Below are 18,687 nucleotides of genomic sequence, written 5' to 3'. Positions count from 1 at the left end.
TAAAAAGAAATGTATATTATATACCTTGTATTGTTATATTATTGTATTATTATATATCTTTCATAGCATACAAATATTTTCATATAATATTACATATTTTTAAAATATTTACATCATGTTCGTCCAGAAATAAAACATATAAATATGACCCTAAATATTTGCGCAGAAAGATACTTCCATCTCTAATTTAATAATTAAGGAATATTATATAAGGAATAATATAATTATTGGGAGAATTTAATTACAATTAAAATCCTAATTAAAACTCCTTTAAAATATTTTATTTTAATAAATTTCAATTAGATAATTGGAAATATGTTATTAAATACTTGGAAATGCAATTACATAATTCAAAAATTTGCCATCTCAGATAACCTTAAAATGAATTAGGGATAAACCTACTTATAGCTACTTCTGGTTTCTATTTTAAGTCAAAGATAGTAAATAACTTCTACGTGCCAATTACATAGAAGATTTGATTGTAGTGTAAGTAAAATTAACTATTCAAAAGAACACAGTCAAGGTTAATGCGCGTATGCGTACACGAGGATTAAAGGAGAATTGTTTATTATTTTAATTGTCATCTTAATTGTTTTATATTCTACTAAAGAATTTTTTAATAATAAATAACCATGTTATTGAAGTAACTGGAAATAATTGTTGCCATATGATTATTAAACAATAAAATCAAGTTAAAAACCCATTGAATTGATTAATCTGAATAAGATGACATCTTTTGTAACAATCTCCACAAAAAGGTTTGCTTCTCTTGAATATAATTAATTTTTTCAACTGTAATTAATCTTAAGCAAATATTATAATCAGTTTTTAACTGTATAGAGCTTCTCAGATCAGAAATGCACGGCAAGGTAGTATTATTGATTTAGATATTGACATGTTTCTCAAGATATCAAATTATGAAGATACAGTCAGACAACTTGATATCTATTATGGAATTGGTAAGAATATTTATTTTCATATTATTCTATTGTATTATATTTATCTCATGTAGCAATAAAGTAAGTAGATTATATATAATTTTTAGTTAAAAGACAATTGTTACGTTATCAAAGTTGTATAACAGGTCTTTTCCCACAAGTTTCAAATGATAAAGTAGTTGGAAGTGTGAGAGAAAGTATTTACTGTGCGGCCGCTGTATGGAGTTTGTACCAAGCATATAGGTAATAAAGGATTAAGTTTGTCTAGTAATTATTATACTATGGTAAATAATATTATGTTTTTTAGACGTATAGATGATGATCGTGGAAAATCTTATGAACTTGGACAATCAGCTGTAAAATGTATGCGTGGCATTTTAGAATGTTGGGTGAAACAATCATCTAGAATAGAGTTATTTAAACGTAATCAGTGTAACCGCTTTGCATTGCATTGTAAATTTCATTTAGATACTGGTGATGAAATTTTTAAAGATGCCGATTACAATCATTTGCAAGTAATTATAGTACATATTAAAATATGATAAGATAGAGTGATTTGATTTAAAATAATTATTATACCAATTTTATTTTTTGCAGATTGATATTGTTTCACTATATTTGATATTTTTAGTACAAATGATTTCTTCAGGATTGCAAATTATATATACTCAAGATGAAGTAGCATTTATACAAAATCTTGTATATTATGTGGAAAGAGCATATCGTACACCAGATTATGGCATGTGGGAACGTGGTAGTAGATATAATGATGGTACACCTGAAATACATGCAAGTTCAATTGGTATAGCCAAAAGTGCTCTTGAAGCTATTAATGGATGCAATTTATTTGGAGAAAAAGGAGCTTCTTGGTCAGTCATATATGTTGATATTGATGCACATAATCGAAATCGTAGTATTTTTGAAACAATGCTTCCAAGAGAGTCAAGTTCTAAGGTAAAAAATATACATATTATGTAAAAATATATTATAATTTAAATTTTAATACATTGTACTATTTAGAGTGTAGACACAGCTTTACTACCAACAATATCTTTTCCTGCATTTGCCACTCACGAAGAAGTATTGTATAATGAAACAAAGGCGAATATAATTCGAAGATTAAAAGGCAATTACGGATTTAAGAGGTTTGGCAGAGATGGATACAAAACCGTTATAGAAAGCAAAGATCGACGATATTACAAATCTGGTGAAATCAAGGTCTCTGATGTATTTGATTGTTAGTATATATTATTTTCAGAATGTGCTTAAATGGATTTATAATTTCTGTCTACATAATTACATTAACTTCTTTTAATAATTTTAGGATGGTATTAAAAAGATATTTTTTTGTTATAGGAATTTGATAATATAGAATGTGAATGGCCATTATTTTACATATTTATGATCATTGACGGTGTTTTTAAGACTTTGCCAGAACAAGTGGAAGAATATCAAAAATTATTAAAAGAACGAATGTACAAAGATATTAATGGAGGTATGTAAATAGAAAATAGATTTGGCTATAATGATATAAAATGTTATTGTATTCTGTTTAATTAAATAGATCCTGTAATACCTATGTATTACTATGTACCTGAGGATAGATTAGAACTAGAAAGAAATGATCCTGGTAGTACATATCGAGTACCGAGTGCTGAAGGAAGAGGACAGAAAAGTTCTACAGATACAGAACTTGGATCCATGTATTTGTGGAATCAAGCTATGTTTATAATTGCTCAATTACTCACTGCTGGTTTATTACATATTAATGAATTAGATCCAATTAGACGTTATCTTCCTTCATACAATAGACCACGAAAAGCTGGGAGGTATTCAGCTTTTCAAGTAAGTCAGAGTACAATTTAATTAGTACATTTACTAAATTAATTAGTTGTAATAAATTATTTTGTATATGTTTGTTTCATGCAGGCAAAACCGAGTATTGTAAGTAAATGATATAAATAGTATACTATATTTTGTAGTATTTTGTTTTAATATTTGCAGATTGATAGTAGCTTTATAATGTTAATTAAACAATATATGTATTTGAGCTTTCAAATAAAACAAATGATAATACATGCTTGAATATTGTAGCATATTGTAATATTGAATGTCTATTATTTGCTCAGATTAGTAACTGATTATTATATTAGTCCTCTATTATATGTATACACACACACACTTTATTAGTGTAAATATTGGAGACATTTTTTTTAATTATAATGCATGAAGCTTGGATCAAGGCATGATTTATCTTAGTCGTTTTTTAAGATGCTTGTTTCTGTCATCTTCTTTTTCTTATTATTATTTCTTAACTTTACAATACATAGTTTATGTATTATTACATCATTACATTGTCTAATTGACAAATTTTTCTAAAAACTTCTAGTTTTCTTTTTATTTAATTGAACTCCTTTTTTAATTTTGAATGTATTAGGGAATGAAAAAATGTATTATATTAATAATTTTAGCGTTCTTGTCATATTATAATAATGCATGATTGACTTATTACAAAATTTCTCTATGTTAGGGTACTCATACTGATCTTGTAGTACAAATCGTTCTTATTGCCGAATCTATGCGATTACAAGCAATGATGGCAACATATGGTATACAAACACAAACACCACACGAAGTGGAACCAGTACAAATATTATCATCTACACAATTAGTAAAAGTTTATGAAAAATTGGGAGTGAATAATAAACTAAATCTACAAGGCCGACCAGCAAGACCAATTGGGTCTTTGGGTACAAGTAAGGTATGTTCAATGTATTATATAAAAATTGATTTAGAAAGTTCAATATCACATTTTTTATAGGTTTATAGAGTATGTGGTATGACAGTACTTTGTTATCCTCTAATATTTGAGGTGTCAGATTTTTACTTGTATAGAGATATGGCTCTATTAATTGATGACATAAAAACTGAACTTCAGTTTGTGGGCAAATATTGGCGACTTTCAGGTCGACCTACTATATGTCTTTTGATACGAGAAGAACATATGAGGTACTTGTTAATTTTTAAATTAATATGTTGAAAGTGTAGTTTTTATATCACACTCATAAATAAAAAATTTCTTTGTTAGAGATCCACAATTTAAGGAAATGCTTGATCTTTTTGCTATGTTAAAAAAAGGATATTGTAACAAAACAAAAGTTCGAATTGGTCGGTTACAGAATCTCATTTCATCTTCATGCATTGGTATAATTAATATTTATACATTTTATTTTCTATCATTTAGTAAATATTAATGCAAATCTAATGTTATATAGAACATTTGGACTTTATAAATACTGTAGAGACAGATCTTGAACTTACCCAATTTAAGCAATTAAAACATGATTATATTGGATATCAAAGTTTAACTGATGTACCTAAAGCTTTAACTTATTCTGAAAATATAAAAGATTATTCTGTAAGTATCTGTAAATAATAACTATATTGTTTTATTTAGTCTAATTGCTTCATGTTTTAGTATTATATGAATGAACCACTATATAATATCTTAAATGAAATTCGTAACAATAAAAGCTTATATACTTTGTGTCAACTTTATGGTATTTTATTGAAACGAGAAGGAATTAACTATGAAATTAATGGAATGACAGGTACTAATATAAATTGTTATTTAAAGATTATAAGTATATAGTGATATTTACTTCGATTAATATTTTATTTTAGTCGGAGATCAATTAAGGTCATTGTATCAACAGGCAGGGTGTCTTAGATATTGGATGGTTGTTCGTTACTGTAGCAGTTTATTAAATCATACTGTTGATAGTATAAGTCCTTTTATAACAGGAGTTCTTGTTAAAGGAAAACAGGTACCTTTGTTAAACTGTTTGGATATTTATAGTGTGTAAATAAAGAATTTTTTATTCATCATTAATATCAGATAACAGTTGGAGTAATTGGACAAGAAGAAACTGTATTTGATAAACCAATGACACCTGTAGAAATTCAGTCAGTTATGTATTCAACAATTCAACCACATAATGTAGTTCAAGCAGTACTTCAACAAGAAGTATTATTGTACTGTGGTCGACTTATTGGAACAAATCCAGAAATGTTTAAAGGAATACTGAAAATTCGTATTGGGTGTGTTTTATGTGTCATCTTTAACATTAATATCTAGAATATTTAGAATAAGTATTATTAAATATTCTTCTTATTTATAGATGGGTCCTAGAAGCAATAAAACTTTACTTACAAATGTTTGTTAAAAATCCTAAACCAATTGAGAACTATAGTCCATTTGAGATTCGTCAATTCCTTATAAAAGTATTGACGGTTAAAGACTGGGCCAACAATGAAAAGTATAAATAATTTAATTTATTTTTAATACAGTACACATTTATCTATTATACATAAATTAATTTTATGTTGTATTAGGATTACAGTTTTAGGACGTAGAAAAATTGAAGGTTGTTTATGTAGAGTACCTGCACATTTTTATAATCACGTTTGGGAAGTATTAATGCGTTGTCCGGATGGTATATGTGTTAATGGACGAGAATTGCCTCAACAACCTACGCTATCTAATATGACTCGTTCCGAACTCACGTTTGCTTTGTTCGTGGAATCTTTACTTCACCATATACAATTGCCAGAATATCGCCAAATTATTGTAGAGGTATTCTTTGTTACTTATATTTGATTTATTTTTCTATTTATGCAAGAGCATTATTATATTCACGAAAAAATATGCAATATGTATAAATATACAGCTCCAATTTTTACAGTTACTCACTATAGTGTCAACAATTTTACTTCGAAATCCAGAATTAAGTTTTCAGAAACAATTAAATCTTAACAAACTCGTCGAAGATAGTTTCCTCATGTATTGTAAGGTACATATATTCTGACTATAATTTTACATATATTAGTTACAGTTATATATGTAAATTTAATATTACACATAAATTTGTTTAGGATAATAACGTGGAAAAAACTGTTGATCAATCGTTGTTTTTCTCTGCTCACTATTCAATAACTACAGGATATCTTGCTAGAGCTGTAGTAAATAATATGCTTACTGGAGGATGTTTAGCAACTATTAATGACATCAACGATGCAATTGAAACTAGAGAAACTTGTAAAATTACATAATGGAAAAAGTAATTCTTCAGTGCAATCGAATATATACATTATGTAAATACATTATATATAATCAGAAGTATATTTATATAAAAATATGGTATTTTCTTAATGTGTGTATATATATTCCCTCAGTCAAGAGAATTTGCTTTATATGAATAAAATACTGAAAATTATAAAAGATAGTAATTCTGTCTAAAAATCTGTATTCATATATCAATAAAATACATAATTATATGTTACACAGTATACATTTTTTAATATATCACATTTAGATCGTAGTAATTTTTATAAAGAATTCAATGAAATTTATAAAACTGTACAAACTTAACTGTATTATTTGGATTCATCTTTTAGCAAAATTTGTATCCATTGCTCTTCCAGATCGTTGTATATTGTTTATATTGGCTTTAATTCTAGAAGCAACAGTACTTATTTCTGCAGCAGCTGCTAATTGTTTTGTAACAAAATCTTGATTATACACTTTTCTACTATCTATTTCTTTCTTTTCTTCTATACGATACTTTTTAACATTACGTTCTCGTTCTTCATCTCTCCATGTTGCATTTGCTATCATTTCTTGTATACGTCGTTCTTTTTCTTCTTCTGTGAGATCCTGTTTCTTTTTAAAATTCCATTTATCTCGATTTTTATCTTCTTTGTAATACTTTCTATTTGTATTAGAAGATGATTTAGAATATGTTGTTTCTTTTTCATGTGATCTCTTTGAAAAATCTTTATACTTATTCTCAGTATTGTATGTATTTTTATGAGTACTGCTTCTCCTATTGGGACTGCTTGAACGAAAATCTTTATCTCTGTATTTTTTTATGTCTCTATTGAATGACCTATCTCTTCTTTTTTTAATTGAGTTATCATTATTATCATCGTTTGAACTGTATGTTTTAACAAGTTTTTCATATGACTTATGCTCTTTTTCTTCTTCTTTATCAGGTGTTAAATATTTTTCTTTACTATGTTTTATAACTTCAGTATTTTTTTCTTTACTTTTACTTCTCTTTTTCTTATGCTTTTTTATATGTTCATCACTTTCACTTCCTTCGTTACTACTTTCTGATTCACTATTTGAGGTTTCATTTTCTTTTCTAGACTTTTTCTTTCGTTTATGTTTCACCTTTTTCATTGACTTTATTAAATCTTTATTACTAATTTTATCCTTTAACTGTTTATATTTAGTAGCCAGTAATAGGTCAAGTTGCGCTTCATCATCACTATCAATATCTTGTTTATTTTTCTTCTTTTTCTTTTCACTTTTACTTTTCTTTGACTGCTGTTCCAACTAAATAATAGTTGATATTAATAAATAAATAATAAAATATTTTTAATAAAATATTATAATAAGCCAATATTATCATTTACATACCAATTGTCGTAATTGCTTTAATTTAACTGGATTTTTTAGCAGTTGATTTCTTGTTTCCATCTCCTTCTTCTTTATAGCATATAAGGGGTCTTCTTGCATCTTTCTTGCTAAATCCACTTGTTCATTACCAGAAAAGAAACGTAATGACGGGGGAATACATTCTGAAATTGCAGATAAGTTATATATAAAACTTCTAATTTTGCACTATTCTTATACAAATTAACCCCTTGCCCTACGATTTAAGTTCCAATAGCGTATGCCATAACGCGTCTAGTTGAGCGCTTAAAGTTGTGCAAGGTGCAACTAATTTTATGTTGCAAGATGTTTGATAAATAATTACTACCAATTGATCATTGAACAAGATTTTAAAAGATATCTTTCTAATATTTTAGAAGAAAATATATCTGCATTTGCGAGTACAACCAAGAAACTCGTGTTTCTTGTGTTTGGCCCCAAGAATGTACCACGAGTCTAACTCGATGTTATAGGTTAAAAGGTTAAGAAACATTTAAAATATAAAATACCGTGTTCAACATGATTTCTTGGTGCTTGGTTTAATTCATTATCCTTTTCTGTTTGAACCATTTGTTCAAATGATTTATCAATTGGCCGTCCAAGTAAATATTCTTCTCTATTGACTAATTGATTTGGTCCTTTATACATCCAATCTAGCTTTTTGTCATCTTTCTTTTCTATTACTCCTTGCTCCATTGCGTATTTTTTCATATCCTCTCGATCTTTCTCCATTTCTATTTCTCTCTTTAATTCAGCTATTTTCTTTTTTTCTTGACTTTGTTGTTGCTCTGCTTTCCAAACTTTTTCTATATTTTTCATAGTAGATGGATGCCATGACTTCTTCAAATTCTATATTAACAAAATTTTCAGTTTTGTTAGATACAATATGTTTCTATTAACTTAATATAATACGTACTTACCCAACTTAAAATTTAATTTCAACTTACCAAATCTCCACCACCCATTTTTAGCAGATTATAAGACACGAGATGTATGTGTGAAAGAGATATACTTTTATATTATTCAAATTATATTATATATATTCCAAATATATTATTGCTTTTTTTTACCAACATTGATAAACAATATTAGTATTATACATTATACAGCAATATAAAACGAGTAAATACTAAATATTTACGTATGATCTTAAAATATCACTAACATCACTAACGAACAATTGAAATTTTATGGCTACAAAGATGGCATTACTGAAGCCATGAGTCGTGAATATTCTTCTTGTAAGATGGTAAATCGAATGTTACTTTTTACACTTATTCAGAAGTTTTCCCAGTGGTCGAGTTTCATCATATTCTGGGATCTAACCTTGAAAATCAGAATGATTTAGACACTTGAAAATATCAAAGTATGACGTAGGTAATGTGACATAATAAAGTAAAGGTGAACAAAAAGTGTGCGTTTATTTAATTTAATTAAGAGTTTTTCACATGTGATGAGTAGCGTACATGAAAATTCGTGGTCTTGGGTAGAATATTTGGTGGAAACGATCAATAAGCTTACCGATGACTTAGTGGGCTCAACAACGTTTGAGTTAATATTTCACCCGATCAAGAGCATAATCAGCAATGAACTTCAACAAAAATTTTCCGATCTTTTTCACGAATTTATTGATTTGATAGCATTTGACGATTTTCAGTTGCAGTTGTTGAAAATCTTCTTGTTTACATTTGTTAGTACCGTGGCCCTTATTTTCATCGTTTGGTATATTTACGGTCCAAGAATTTCCGAACAATTTATGGAAGCAAGTAAGAAAATCATATTTTCGTTTTGATACATATACGTATTCACGCTATTGTGTAGAACAAATTGTATATATGTATTAATAGTAAATATATCATTCTTAGAACATGTTTTAATAATACATATGTAATATTTTAAACATATTTTAATAGTAAATAGATAATTCTCGGAACATATTTTTTGATGACTACGCAATATACTTAGTATCTAATTGTATATCCGTTCTTCCTGTTGCTTTTAATCACGTAATAATAAAAGCATATTGCTAAGTATAAATTTTTGTCATTAATTTTACTGGTTTTACTTTACTTTCATCTTGCAATAGCACACTTTTTATGATTACCAAATAAAACATTGAGGTCTTTTAAGTTCAATATGATTTTTGTGCATTTAAATCACAAAAGCTTTTATAAAAGAGACAGTGTAAAAAATTTATTGAGATATTCACAGATATTGCTTTTAGGTTTATAAAATTAAATGTTCAAAAAGAAGTTAAAGGAGTTTTATATTTGCGATTGTTTTCTCTTCCATTAATAAAAATCAATATAATTGCAAAAAAAAAACTGGGGTTATGGAAGACAATGGTATGCCATTGCAAGATTAAGTAAAAATTCTTTTATTTTTGTTGAAGATCAAGGTTAAAAGAGGTAAAAAAGAAATATTTTATAATATTCAGTATATGTAATAAACAAATGGTATTAAATGATTAGAAAATTATTTATTGTTAATTTATAGTACATATATAAAAGTTATCATGTCTAAAAATTGAAAATTTAAAAAATTCTTATCTTAATTCTAATGAAAAATATTGTTGTTAACACAGACTCTATATCAAAAGATTTTGACAGTTCATCTGGTGAATAATTTGTTGGTTAGTAAGTATAAATTATTTTACCAAATATAAAATAATTGTAAGCGAAGTGAAATTATTTTTGTACATATATATATTAATACATTATTAATAAATATATATAGAATTTTTCTCTTTTTTCTAGGTTAAATGAATCCAACAGAATTGTTTTGAGTAGAAAATTTGAGTTACACAATTGATCTGCTGTTTACAACCTTTTGTAATATCAGACCAAATAACAATTATGACAGAAAAAATTAAATCACTTTTTCTCAAGGCAAAATTGGATGCAAAATTTATGAATGCCGGAAAAGGACACAAGTAATGTTTATCATAATACATTTTAATTAACTATTTGATTTTAACATAGAAGATAGAAATTTTCAGTAGTTTTTTTAACACTAGGTTTACGGGACCCGCGAATTTGACGGATTTCGAACTTTGAAATGAAATATCTCAAAAAACCACCAATTTTACCACCAATTTTATACACAAAATTATTTTTTCCTAGACTTTCTAATTTTTGAAATCTGTATGTAGTATACCTATCTCTACGGGATCCGTCAAATTGACGGGTAAACGAAAATACGCATTTTTCATTAAAAAATCGATTTATTCAAATTAAGTCTGAAAGGAACAATATTAGGCTTCACGTTTAAATAAATTATTAATAAATGAAACATTTTTTTTAAATTATCACTAAAAAAATAACAATAACATTAACGGTACGGGGTAATCATATCTATTGAGCACATTTTTTGCAAATATACTGAATGTTGTTTGTGCATTTTCTGCATACGATCTTTTTGCGATGTATACAATAATTATTACTTCTATTTTTTTTTGCAATAACCCACTTGGTAACCTTTTCACACTTCTGACGTTGAAGCTGACAGAAATGAAGTGTCTGATCTTTGGCAAATGTTCTCTTTGTTTTCTCCAGCTAATTCCTCGGCTAAACAAAAAATGAATTCCTTTCTGGATATTTTCGATCTGGTACATTCTTTATATAGTATCCACGCGTTTATCACTGCCAAATCCAAAATATTGAAAAAGACTTGAAGGGGTCATCGGAACCCTCTTTGCTTTCACACTATATTTGCATGCCATTTGGTCAACACCATACTTTGTTTTATTGTAAAAAGCAATGTTTCTGGAACACGTTTATAATTATCTTCTATTTGTACACCTGTATGTTTGGTGCTTAGAAGGAGGACTTTTACTTTAGGTTTACTTTTATACACAGTAAGTGTGCAGTTTTCTGATTTATATAAATTTGAGGAAAACAATATCATCCTGTCCTTTTTTCTCTTGAGCATCAAGTTTCATCTTTGCCCATATAAGGGAAACCATTCAAAATATATTTTGTTTGGATGTCAACTGCTAACCAAAACTTAATGCCAAATTTATGAGGCTTATTTGGTATATACTGCGTAAACCTGCATCGAGCTTTCGTTGGAAATAATTGTTCATCTATTGAGATATTTTCATATGGCTTGTAACAAGCCTGGCTATTATTAGGTCATCCCATAAGTTCGTGCTGACTTTTGTGTATACATTTCATGTGTCGATTTATAAACATACGGCGATAAGGGACCAATGCACTTGAAAAATGGGAAGAAGTTGTACAACGAGAGGGGGATTACATTTTTTTATGAAACTGAAAGGTATGTAAACAATCTTAACATATATAACCACTCGAAAAACGGAACGAACTTATGGGATAACCTAATACTTATAAATCTGTTCCATATTTCGGATATCAGCGCAAATTTATCTATTTGTAATCTTTCGGAGGCTTTCAATGACCTCGCTTCATATGCGCCTCGGGTATATAGAATTCCTAGAAAACTACGCAACTCAGCAACTGTGATTGTCCAGTCTTTTTTCAAAACTCGATGCGAATGAACTCGCATTTCAGTGCAATCGTTTATGTGTTCCATTATGTATCTGTCAATTATCAATTCGAAAGTACTAGTTACATAAACCGACATAATATTTCGCGTATATATTTATACCCCTAGATCCGCCTGCTTTCAGTTTTATGCACTGTGTCACGTCAATTGCAATTTCAATTTCACTTATTACATTTTGGGATATGCTTGGAATGCTCGTCCTTCCATCCTCGGAATCAGAACTAAAAAGAATATGCATGCTTTTCTTGTTACGACACACTTTCAAGAAGTGTTCCTTTTCACTATCCGAAGATCCTTCTATCTCTCCACTTTCAAGGTATTCAGAGCTTTCACTGTCAGAACAATCTTCATTGATGTTGACAATTTTGTTCAATATCTTATTATATCTCTTGGATTTACTCATGATTGCTAGAAAAGGGGGATTGTTCTAAATAAGAAAATACTGTGCCCAAATTCAATTATCCTATTGTAAATACTTACAATAAATGGAGACAATAATGGGAAATGTCTACAATAACTGAAACTTTTGCTCACTGTCTTTGATAAATGGATTGTTTATGAAATCAGCTAAGCCGTCAATTTAACGGGTCTCGTAGAGATAGATATACTACATACAGATTTCAAAAATTAGAAAGCCTAGGAAAAAATAATTTTGTACATAAATTCTTTAGATGAAATGATTAATTTACGATGCAAAATGATTAAAATTAATGCTATGGTTTTTGAAATATTTCATTTCGAAGTTCGAAATCCGTCAAATTGGCGGGTCCCGTAAACCTGGTGTTAATGTTATTGTTATTTTTGTAATGATAATTTAAAAAAAAGACTTTATTTATTAATAATTTATTTAAACGCGAAGCCTAATATTGTTCCTTTCAGACTTAATTTGAATAAATCGATTTTTTAAAGAAAAATGCGTATTTTCGTTTACCCATCAATTTGACGGGTCCTCGTAGAGATAGGTATATACGAAACGCCTGTAAACCTAGTGTTAATTATCATTTGAAATACTAGTGAATCTTACGTTTTAAATTTCGTATATATTTCAATACTAAGCTAATTATCATTAGTATGTTATATCTTTTGTAACGCAAAATTATTTTATGTAGATTGACAGAATCAACTAGCAATGATGGATCTACTTCTGTAGTAGAGCCAAGAAAAAGAGTGGAACCTACAGAAGAAGCTAAAGTAGCTGGTCAAGCAGCTTTGGCAAGACTGGAAGCAAAAGAATCTAACATAAAAAGATTTAACACGTATGTTTTTCATAAAAAATAATAGCTTTTATTTATAATTTTAAATATAATAACATATTTAATAATATATTATTTATAGATCATATGCAACTATTAAAGCACAAGTGAAACGAGAATTAGAACAAAAAAGAAGAGCACAACAAAATGTAGAGAAAGATTATGTGCAATCAGAAGAAAAAGCTGAAAATGCAGTTAAGGATAATTCTTTGTTAGCTGTTACTAATATATACTATCGTTGTCCATATTTATCTGATGAAATATTATCACAAGATGAATGGAATGTAAAAATAAAAGAATTTTTATATGAACAATTGAAAGGAGAAGATAAGGGTTTAATATCATGTTTAATTATACAAAATTGCAATAGTAAAAAGAATAGAATTAATGCTTGTGTTGAAACACTTGGAAAATATCTAGAAAATATTATAAATAATCCAGAGGAAGAAAAGTATCAGAAGATTAGGATGCAGAATAGAATATTTCAAGTAATACTCTTGTTTCTTTAAATAGATTTATTTAAGGAGAAAATAATTTATATAAACTTTTTATCAATATTTTAAAGGACAAAGTGGCCCCGATTGAAGGTGCATTAGAGTTTTTAAATGCTGCTGGTTTTCATCAGAAGAAGTTATTGAATAATGATAAAGAAGATGATTTCTTAATTCGTAATGCAGATAATTGTGATATTGAAAACATTACCATGTTATTGGAAGCATTAAAAGTTGCACAGCCCATTCCACTGGAACTAGACAGAAATCTTCAAGTATTGTTACCTATGCAAGCAAACAAGAAAACTGAATTGCCATCGGGCTTTTTCAATTTAACTGCTGACGATATAGAGAAAGAACAACAACTTCGGTAATTATATATACGTACTGTATGCATTAATACATACAGATTAAATATAATATAAGACTTCATTAAATAAATTATGTTAAACATTTTTCTTTATCAATGTTAATAGAACTGAAGCAGTTGAGAGAGATCAGATGTTAAAAACAAAAGCCATGAGAGAAAGAGACGAAAAACAGAGACTTAGAAAATATAAATTTTCATTGATCCGTATAAAATTTCCAGATAATCTTATTTTACAAGGAACATTTTCTATACATGAAAAATTTCAAAATGTTGTTAATTTTGTTAGTGAGAATTTGATAAATAACGACAAGCCTTTCAGCTTAAAAAAGCTTCCTCAAACAACATTTAGTGAAGATTCTTTTGATAAAACATTACTTGAATTAGAATTATTCCCTGCTGTAATATTGATGTTTTCCTGGAAAAGTAAATCAGAAGAAATGAGCCACGACGAATCTGAAGGATACTTAAAGGAAGAGTTACTTTCTATCATACAACCTGCTTAAATTTATATTATCTAATCTTTACAAATTGTAATTATAAATACTGAAAAAGATAAATATAAGTATCATTATGCGGCTTACTTCTTTTAATATGATAGAAACGATAAAAGGCGGCTGTAATGCAAATATTCATTCCAAATTTTAATAGTTCATACAATGAGAATAGAGTCCTGTATAATGCAGATGAAAGAAAGGTAAATGTTTCATATTTCCTTTTCTATTATATTTTTTCAATATTTGTAAGTAAAATTTATATGGTTATTAATTTTAAGTATCATTTTTTAAATGATAAAAGGATATTATGTAAAATCATTTTCACCAAAAAAAGCTTTACAGATAATAGTGTATATTATTAATTTTCTAAAATTAATAAATGTTAATGAATGCTATTGATAATTTCAATTGAAATCTGAAAGTTCGAAATTTGCTTACTACATTATATGGAGATCTATATATTAAGAATTAATTGCATAAAAAATGTACAAGATTCTACAATTTATTAGGATTCTTCCAGCATTTGTAAATATATTACATTTTATTTGGGTACACTATAAAGAAATTTCGTACTTAGTAAAATTGTGATAAATTTATTAATTTGGTACAATTTTGTATTTTCAATTTTAAATTATGGAATAGAAATAATGTGCTTTTTTTTATAGAAATATATGTATTGTAGCTTTACATGCCTTGTTATTTATGAAAATAAATTATGTTATTGTTGTAATACTAAAACAGATAACAAAAGTTATGGTTTATTTTGTGTACATTAATCCTGCACGTTTGTGCATTTTGGCACTTCTGTTATATATTAATATTTAATATTTTATATATCAGTCTTTGTATATTTCTTATATGTTTAAAACTTACTATCATTGTCTAAAATGTTACAGAAAAGTAAATACACATATGTTAAATAACTTATGATGTATAGTGTATCCTATTCATTCAAGTAATTTATAAAACAAAATTAGTCAGGAACAAAAAGTAATACTAATTATGCATATATGTAATTATAACAGTTGTAAAAACAAAATAAAAGAATATCCAATAAATAGAAACGAATTTGTTTTTCATCAATGGAAAACTGTTAATTTAACAACTATGACAGAATGTTGTAATGTTGATGAAAATATATTTTCCCCCTTTAAATATTTCAGTAGTAAAAAAAAGAAAAATGAAAAAAAGTTGAAACTTTATCGCGTCTCTTGAGTTGTGTCATTAGATGTATGATTTTTCGTTTCAACAGGTAAAGCAAGAGTAGCTATTGCAGCACATAATGCTGTTGCGGCATAAATTGCCATTGCTCCAGTAATAGACCATTGAAGAAATACTTGTGCTATATATGGTGTAACCATTGCACCAATTCTAGCCATTGCACTACAAGTACTAACACCGATACTACGTAGATGACTCGGATACACTTCTGGAGTGTACACATATGCAGCTTGAAACACACCGGCAATTAAACCTCTCGCTAGAAAAATTGCTAGTGTTAATGCTGCTCTGTTTAATAGACAAGCTCTACCTAAGAAACAGATTAACATAGCAAACATTATTAATTGGAAGGCCATTGTCTTTCTTCTACCAATTTTTTCAATCGCAAAAATAGTGGAAAAAATTCCTGGAAATTCAGCTAACGTTGTCCAAAGAAGATCGATGTAATCACTCCTTTCTAAACGACAATCTAATTGACAAGTATCTTCCTTTTTGTTTTCCCACAAACTACATTGTTCAGATGATGTATGAAATAATTCTGTAGTCATTAATACAACACCATAATAACAAAATGCTGTACTCATCCTAAAATAATGCCATTACCATTATTTATACAATGTATCAAGATATAATATTTACCATATGTAGTATTTACCATACAAGCCAAAGCAAAGTAGATGTCCTACACATTTCCTTGCTTAATACATCTTTCAATTTGCCATGATTAATTTGATAAAAGCGATCCATAACTAATCTTCCTGGAGGTAAAGGTTTTTTATTTTCTCTTGCTACTCGTTCTAAAGTTGAAACAGCTTTATCCATTCTTCCGCTTGTTATATCAAATACTGTAGACTCTGGTAACCACTAAGAAAAAGTATCAGGTAAAAAATGTCATTTAATACTTGTTATAAATGCTTGATTTCTAATATTTACTGGAGTAATAATAGCAAATACAAGAAGTGGTATTGTTGATAAAATGAGAAGCCATCTCCAACCAAAAGTTGGCATTATTACCAATGCTATTGCCACTTCAAAACAGGCTCCAAGGGCCCAAAAACACTATGAAAAATAATTATTTCATATGAGCAATGTAAATGTTTACATCAAATTTATTTATAAGTGAGTATAACTGAGTGTATAGGACTTACATCTAACAAAATGACACATTTTGCTCTTTGTTTTGCAGGAAGAAATTCTGCATACAATGTTACTCTGAAATAATAAATGATGTTATTCACATCTGCTCTAAGAACATTGATACTTTTATTTATAGGACTTACCAAATACTTACGATTGTGGTACACAACCAATAGCAAAACCAACTAATCCCCTAAGTAATAAAATCCACAGAAAATTTGGTGCAAAAGCACTTAAAAGAGCATAATAAAGTAGCAATATTGCACATAAAGTTAAAGATTGTTTACTACCATATCTATCACTTAAATTACTCCAAAACGTAGAACTTAACATCATACCAAGGAAAACAACCTGAAATAAATGCAATAATATATTAGATAAAAATCATTGGAAAAATTTTATTACATATGACTATATTATTGAACAATGTTCTATTATACCGTGGTTGTTAAAGCTTGTTGATATCTAGTTATACCCCAATCACAATGTAAGGATGGACTTAAAATGCTTAATATTGTTATTTCCATACTATCTACCATCCAACAGAGACCGGTAAATAAAGATAATTTAACTTGAAACTTTCCAAATCCTAATGCATTGATAGCTTGAACAACAGTAAATGTATCTGCCAATGAAAATTTCACAATATTAAGAGAAATGTTAAATTTCAATAAAACAAATCACTTCAGAAATAAATTGTCAGTAGTTATTGTATATAATACTATGTATTACATGTTTAATTATTTACTTATTCAAATTAAAAAAAAATACTGCATATAATATTTACATACAATATATATATATATATATATGTATAAAATATTTCATGTTATAACATATATAGGCTTAATACATGTAGAAGATTTAAAAAATCAACTTGTTAATTAGAGTTATGTTATAAAAAAGTATGTATCACATACTTTATTAATATAAATTGTTAGTAACATTTTATTCATACCCAAGAAGAAACTGAATCATCTCAAGACCCATGCAAAGGAAAGCAATCCCATTTTAAAAAATCTGATGTTATATTTTCCATGCATAATAAGATATTTACATAACTTACAGTCACCCGCTCCTTTATAGATAAGTTTAAGCAGATTATCCTGTACATAAAAATTGTCAGTAATATTGTAAAGATACATTATAATAATTTACACATGTTACGATATAGATATTCTTAAAAAAATACTTTACCATCTGGAATAACTACTACAGAAGAAAGTTCCAAAGAGCGTTCAATACAATTTCCAAAATTTCTACTACATCTTGACACATTTCCTGAATTAACATTCAATTCTGAACCACGTAATTCTCCTAATTCACGATAAGGTTCGTTAGACATTTGTGATGCATTAGACATGATCGTTTGTATATCATATACAAAATAATCAAATATTTAACTGTCACTAGTACGATTAATTGATTTACAGATTACTTCATTAATATTTCCTTAAAGATGAGATTAGATTTGACAATCTGTCAATTACACTAATTAAACAGTCATATACAGTATACGCTACGGTCATATATCGCGTACATTGTACCAGAGAGAAAATTTCCTCTCTCATTGTATATATATAAGTCTGAAAACTCCCATAGTGGGGACAAGGCTCTTAATATGGAGAGGTGTGCTTTGCAAATCGGTCGTTGATTGTAGCGCAAGGATCAATTTGTTAAATTCGTGGGAATCTTGCAACTTATTTCAAATAACTAAAAAACATGTTCAATTCAATAAAATAAATATTTTTACATTA

General features: G+C 27.8%; 4 protein-coding genes and 2 long non-coding RNA genes across 16 annotated transcripts; 3 read left to right on the top strand and 3 right to left on the bottom strand.

The window, feature by feature from the left end:
- Positions 1-272: 272 nt before the first annotated feature.
- Positions 273-6,280, top strand: LOC100644891 (probable phosphorylase b kinase regulatory subunit beta). 3 transcript variants are annotated; one of them, XM_003397409.4, is made up of 20 exons: positions 285-758; positions 841-959; positions 1,046-1,181; positions 1,246-1,453; positions 1,536-1,892; positions 1,959-2,156; positions 2,295-2,433; positions 2,503-2,783; positions 2,868-2,882; positions 3,469-3,699; positions 3,760-3,947; positions 4,027-4,142; positions 4,214-4,356; positions 4,417-4,549; positions 4,623-4,765; positions 4,837-5,039; positions 5,120-5,257; positions 5,334-5,574; positions 5,684-5,791; positions 5,874-6,280. In XM_003397409.4, exons 1-20 carry the CDS (start codon positions 727-729, stop codon positions 6,048-6,050), a joined length of 3,306 nt encoding a protein of 1,101 aa, XP_003397457.1. In that variant the 5' UTR covers positions 285-726; the 3' UTR covers positions 6,051-6,280. The 3 variants fall into 3 exon arrangements, with proteins under 3 accessions (XP_048264578.1, XP_003397457.1, XP_012166945.1); XM_012311555.3 differs by lacking the exon at positions 2,868-2,882; XM_048408621.1 differs by lacking the exons at positions 4,027-4,142; positions 4,417-4,549; positions 4,623-4,765; ... (3 more) ...; positions 5,684-5,791; positions 5,874-6,280 and having other exon boundaries at positions 273-758; positions 4,214-4,347.
- LOC100645008 (pre-mRNA-splicing factor CWC25 homolog) lies at positions 6,228-8,876 on the bottom strand. 2 transcript variants are annotated; one of them, XM_012311554.3, is made up of 4 exons: positions 8,358-8,876; positions 7,947-8,286; positions 7,423-7,583; positions 6,228-7,338 (listed from the first exon to the last, which is right to left on the bottom strand). In XM_012311554.3, exons 2-4 carry the CDS (start codon positions 8,254-8,256, stop codon positions 6,385-6,387), a joined length of 1,425 nt encoding a protein of 474 aa, XP_012166944.1. In that variant the 5' UTR covers positions 8,257-8,286; positions 8,358-8,876; the 3' UTR covers positions 6,228-6,384. The 2 variants fall into 2 exon arrangements, with proteins under 2 accessions (XP_012166944.1, XP_003397458.1); XM_003397410.4 differs by having other exon boundaries at positions 8,385-8,876.
- A 199-nt stretch (positions 8,877-9,075) lies between these two features.
- Positions 9,076-15,636, top strand: LOC100645757 (UBX domain-containing protein 6). 7 transcript variants are annotated; one of them, XM_048408626.1, is made up of 7 exons: positions 9,667-9,782; positions 10,022-10,069; positions 10,194-10,369; positions 13,074-13,220; positions 13,300-13,705; positions 13,783-14,078; positions 14,185-15,636. In XM_048408626.1, exons 3-7 carry the CDS (start codon positions 10,293-10,295, stop codon positions 14,579-14,581), a joined length of 1,323 nt encoding a protein of 440 aa, XP_048264583.1. In that variant the 5' UTR covers positions 9,667-9,782; positions 10,022-10,069; positions 10,194-10,292; the 3' UTR covers positions 14,582-15,636. The 7 variants fall into 7 exon arrangements, with proteins under 7 accessions (XP_012166954.1, XP_048264583.1, XP_048264584.1 ...); XM_048408627.1 differs by having other exon boundaries at positions 10,022-10,073; XM_012311559.2 differs by having other exon boundaries at positions 9,667-9,845.
- Positions 10,681-12,637, bottom strand: LOC125385639. The gene is made up of 3 exons (XR_007225127.1): positions 12,445-12,637; positions 11,777-12,372; positions 10,681-11,559 (listed from the first exon to the last, which is right to left on the bottom strand). It is a non-coding gene; the product is annotated as an uncharacterized LOC125385639 (long non-coding RNA).
- LOC100645330 (synaptic vesicle 2-related protein) lies at positions 15,306-18,580 on the bottom strand. Of its 2 annotated transcripts, XM_012311556.3 has the most exons (8): positions 18,128-18,267; positions 17,997-18,036; positions 17,371-17,555; positions 17,085-17,281; positions 16,942-17,005; positions 16,727-16,852; positions 16,449-16,657; positions 15,306-16,378 (listed from the first exon to the last, which is right to left on the bottom strand). In XM_012311556.3, exons 1-8 carry the CDS (start codon positions 18,128-18,130, stop codon positions 15,772-15,774), a joined length of 1,431 nt encoding a protein of 476 aa, XP_012166946.1. In that variant the 5' UTR covers positions 18,131-18,267; the 3' UTR covers positions 15,306-15,771. The 2 variants fall into 2 exon arrangements, with proteins under 2 accessions (XP_012166946.1, XP_003397461.1); XM_003397413.4 differs by lacking the exon at positions 17,997-18,036 and having other exon boundaries at positions 18,128-18,580.
- Positions 16,771-17,047, top strand: LOC125385638. The gene is made up of 2 exons (XR_007225126.1): positions 16,771-16,912; positions 16,980-17,047. It is a non-coding gene; the product is annotated as an uncharacterized LOC125385638 (long non-coding RNA).
- Positions 18,581-18,687: the final 107 nt, after the last annotated feature.

This window comes from Bombus terrestris, chromosome 9 (assembly GCF_910591885.1).
Source record: "Bombus terrestris chromosome 9, iyBomTerr1.2, whole genome shotgun sequence".
Taxonomy (NCBI): Eukaryota; Metazoa; Arthropoda; class Insecta; order Hymenoptera; family Apidae; genus Bombus; species Bombus terrestris.
This window is presented reverse-complemented; position numbering and strand designations above follow the sequence as displayed.

Bases quoted from the DNA above. Each gene is read 5' to 3' on its own strand.
- LOC100644891 (XM_003397409.4), top strand. From the start codon at position 727: ATGACATCTTTTGTAACAATCTCCACAAAAAG. The intron at 3,700-3,759 runs GTATGTTCAATG...CATTTTTTATAG, and splicing joins GGTCTTTGGGTACAAGTAAG to GTTTATAGAGTATGTGGTAT. The intron at 3,948-4,026 runs GTACTTGTTAAT...TTTCTTTGTTAG, and splicing joins ATACGAGAAGAACATATGAG to AGATCCACAATTTAAGGAAA.
- LOC100645008 (XM_003397410.4), bottom strand. The intron at 7,584-7,946 runs GTATTTTATATT...CTGCAATTTCAG, and splicing joins AAGAAATCATGTTGAACACG to AATGTATTCCCCCGTCATTA. The intron at 7,339-7,422 runs GTATGTAAATGA...ACTATTATTTAG, and splicing joins TAAAGCAATTACGACAATTG to TTGGAACAGCAGTCAAAGAA.
- LOC100645757 (XM_048408623.1), top strand. From the start codon at position 12,093: ATGCACTGTGTCACGTCAATTGCAATTTCAATTTCACTTATTACATTT. The intron at 13,221-13,299 runs GTATGTTTTTCA...TATTATTTATAG, and splicing joins AACATAAAAAGATTTAACAC to ATCATATGCAACTATTAAAG. The intron at 14,079-14,184 runs GTAATTATATAT...CAATGTTAATAG, and splicing joins GAGAAAGAACAACAACTTCG to AACTGAAGCAGTTGAGAGAG.
- LOC100645330 (XM_003397413.4), bottom strand. From the start codon at position 18,293: ATGTCTAATGCATCACAAATGTCTAACGAACCTTATCGTGAATTAGGA. The intron at 16,853-16,941 runs GTAAGTCCTATA...TATTTTTCATAG, and splicing joins AATGTGTCATTTTGTTAGAT to TGTTTTTGGGCCCTTGGAGC. The intron at 16,658-16,726 runs GTAAATATTAGA...ACTTTTTCTTAG, and splicing joins TATTTGCTATTATTACTCCA to TGGTTACCAGAGTCTACAGT.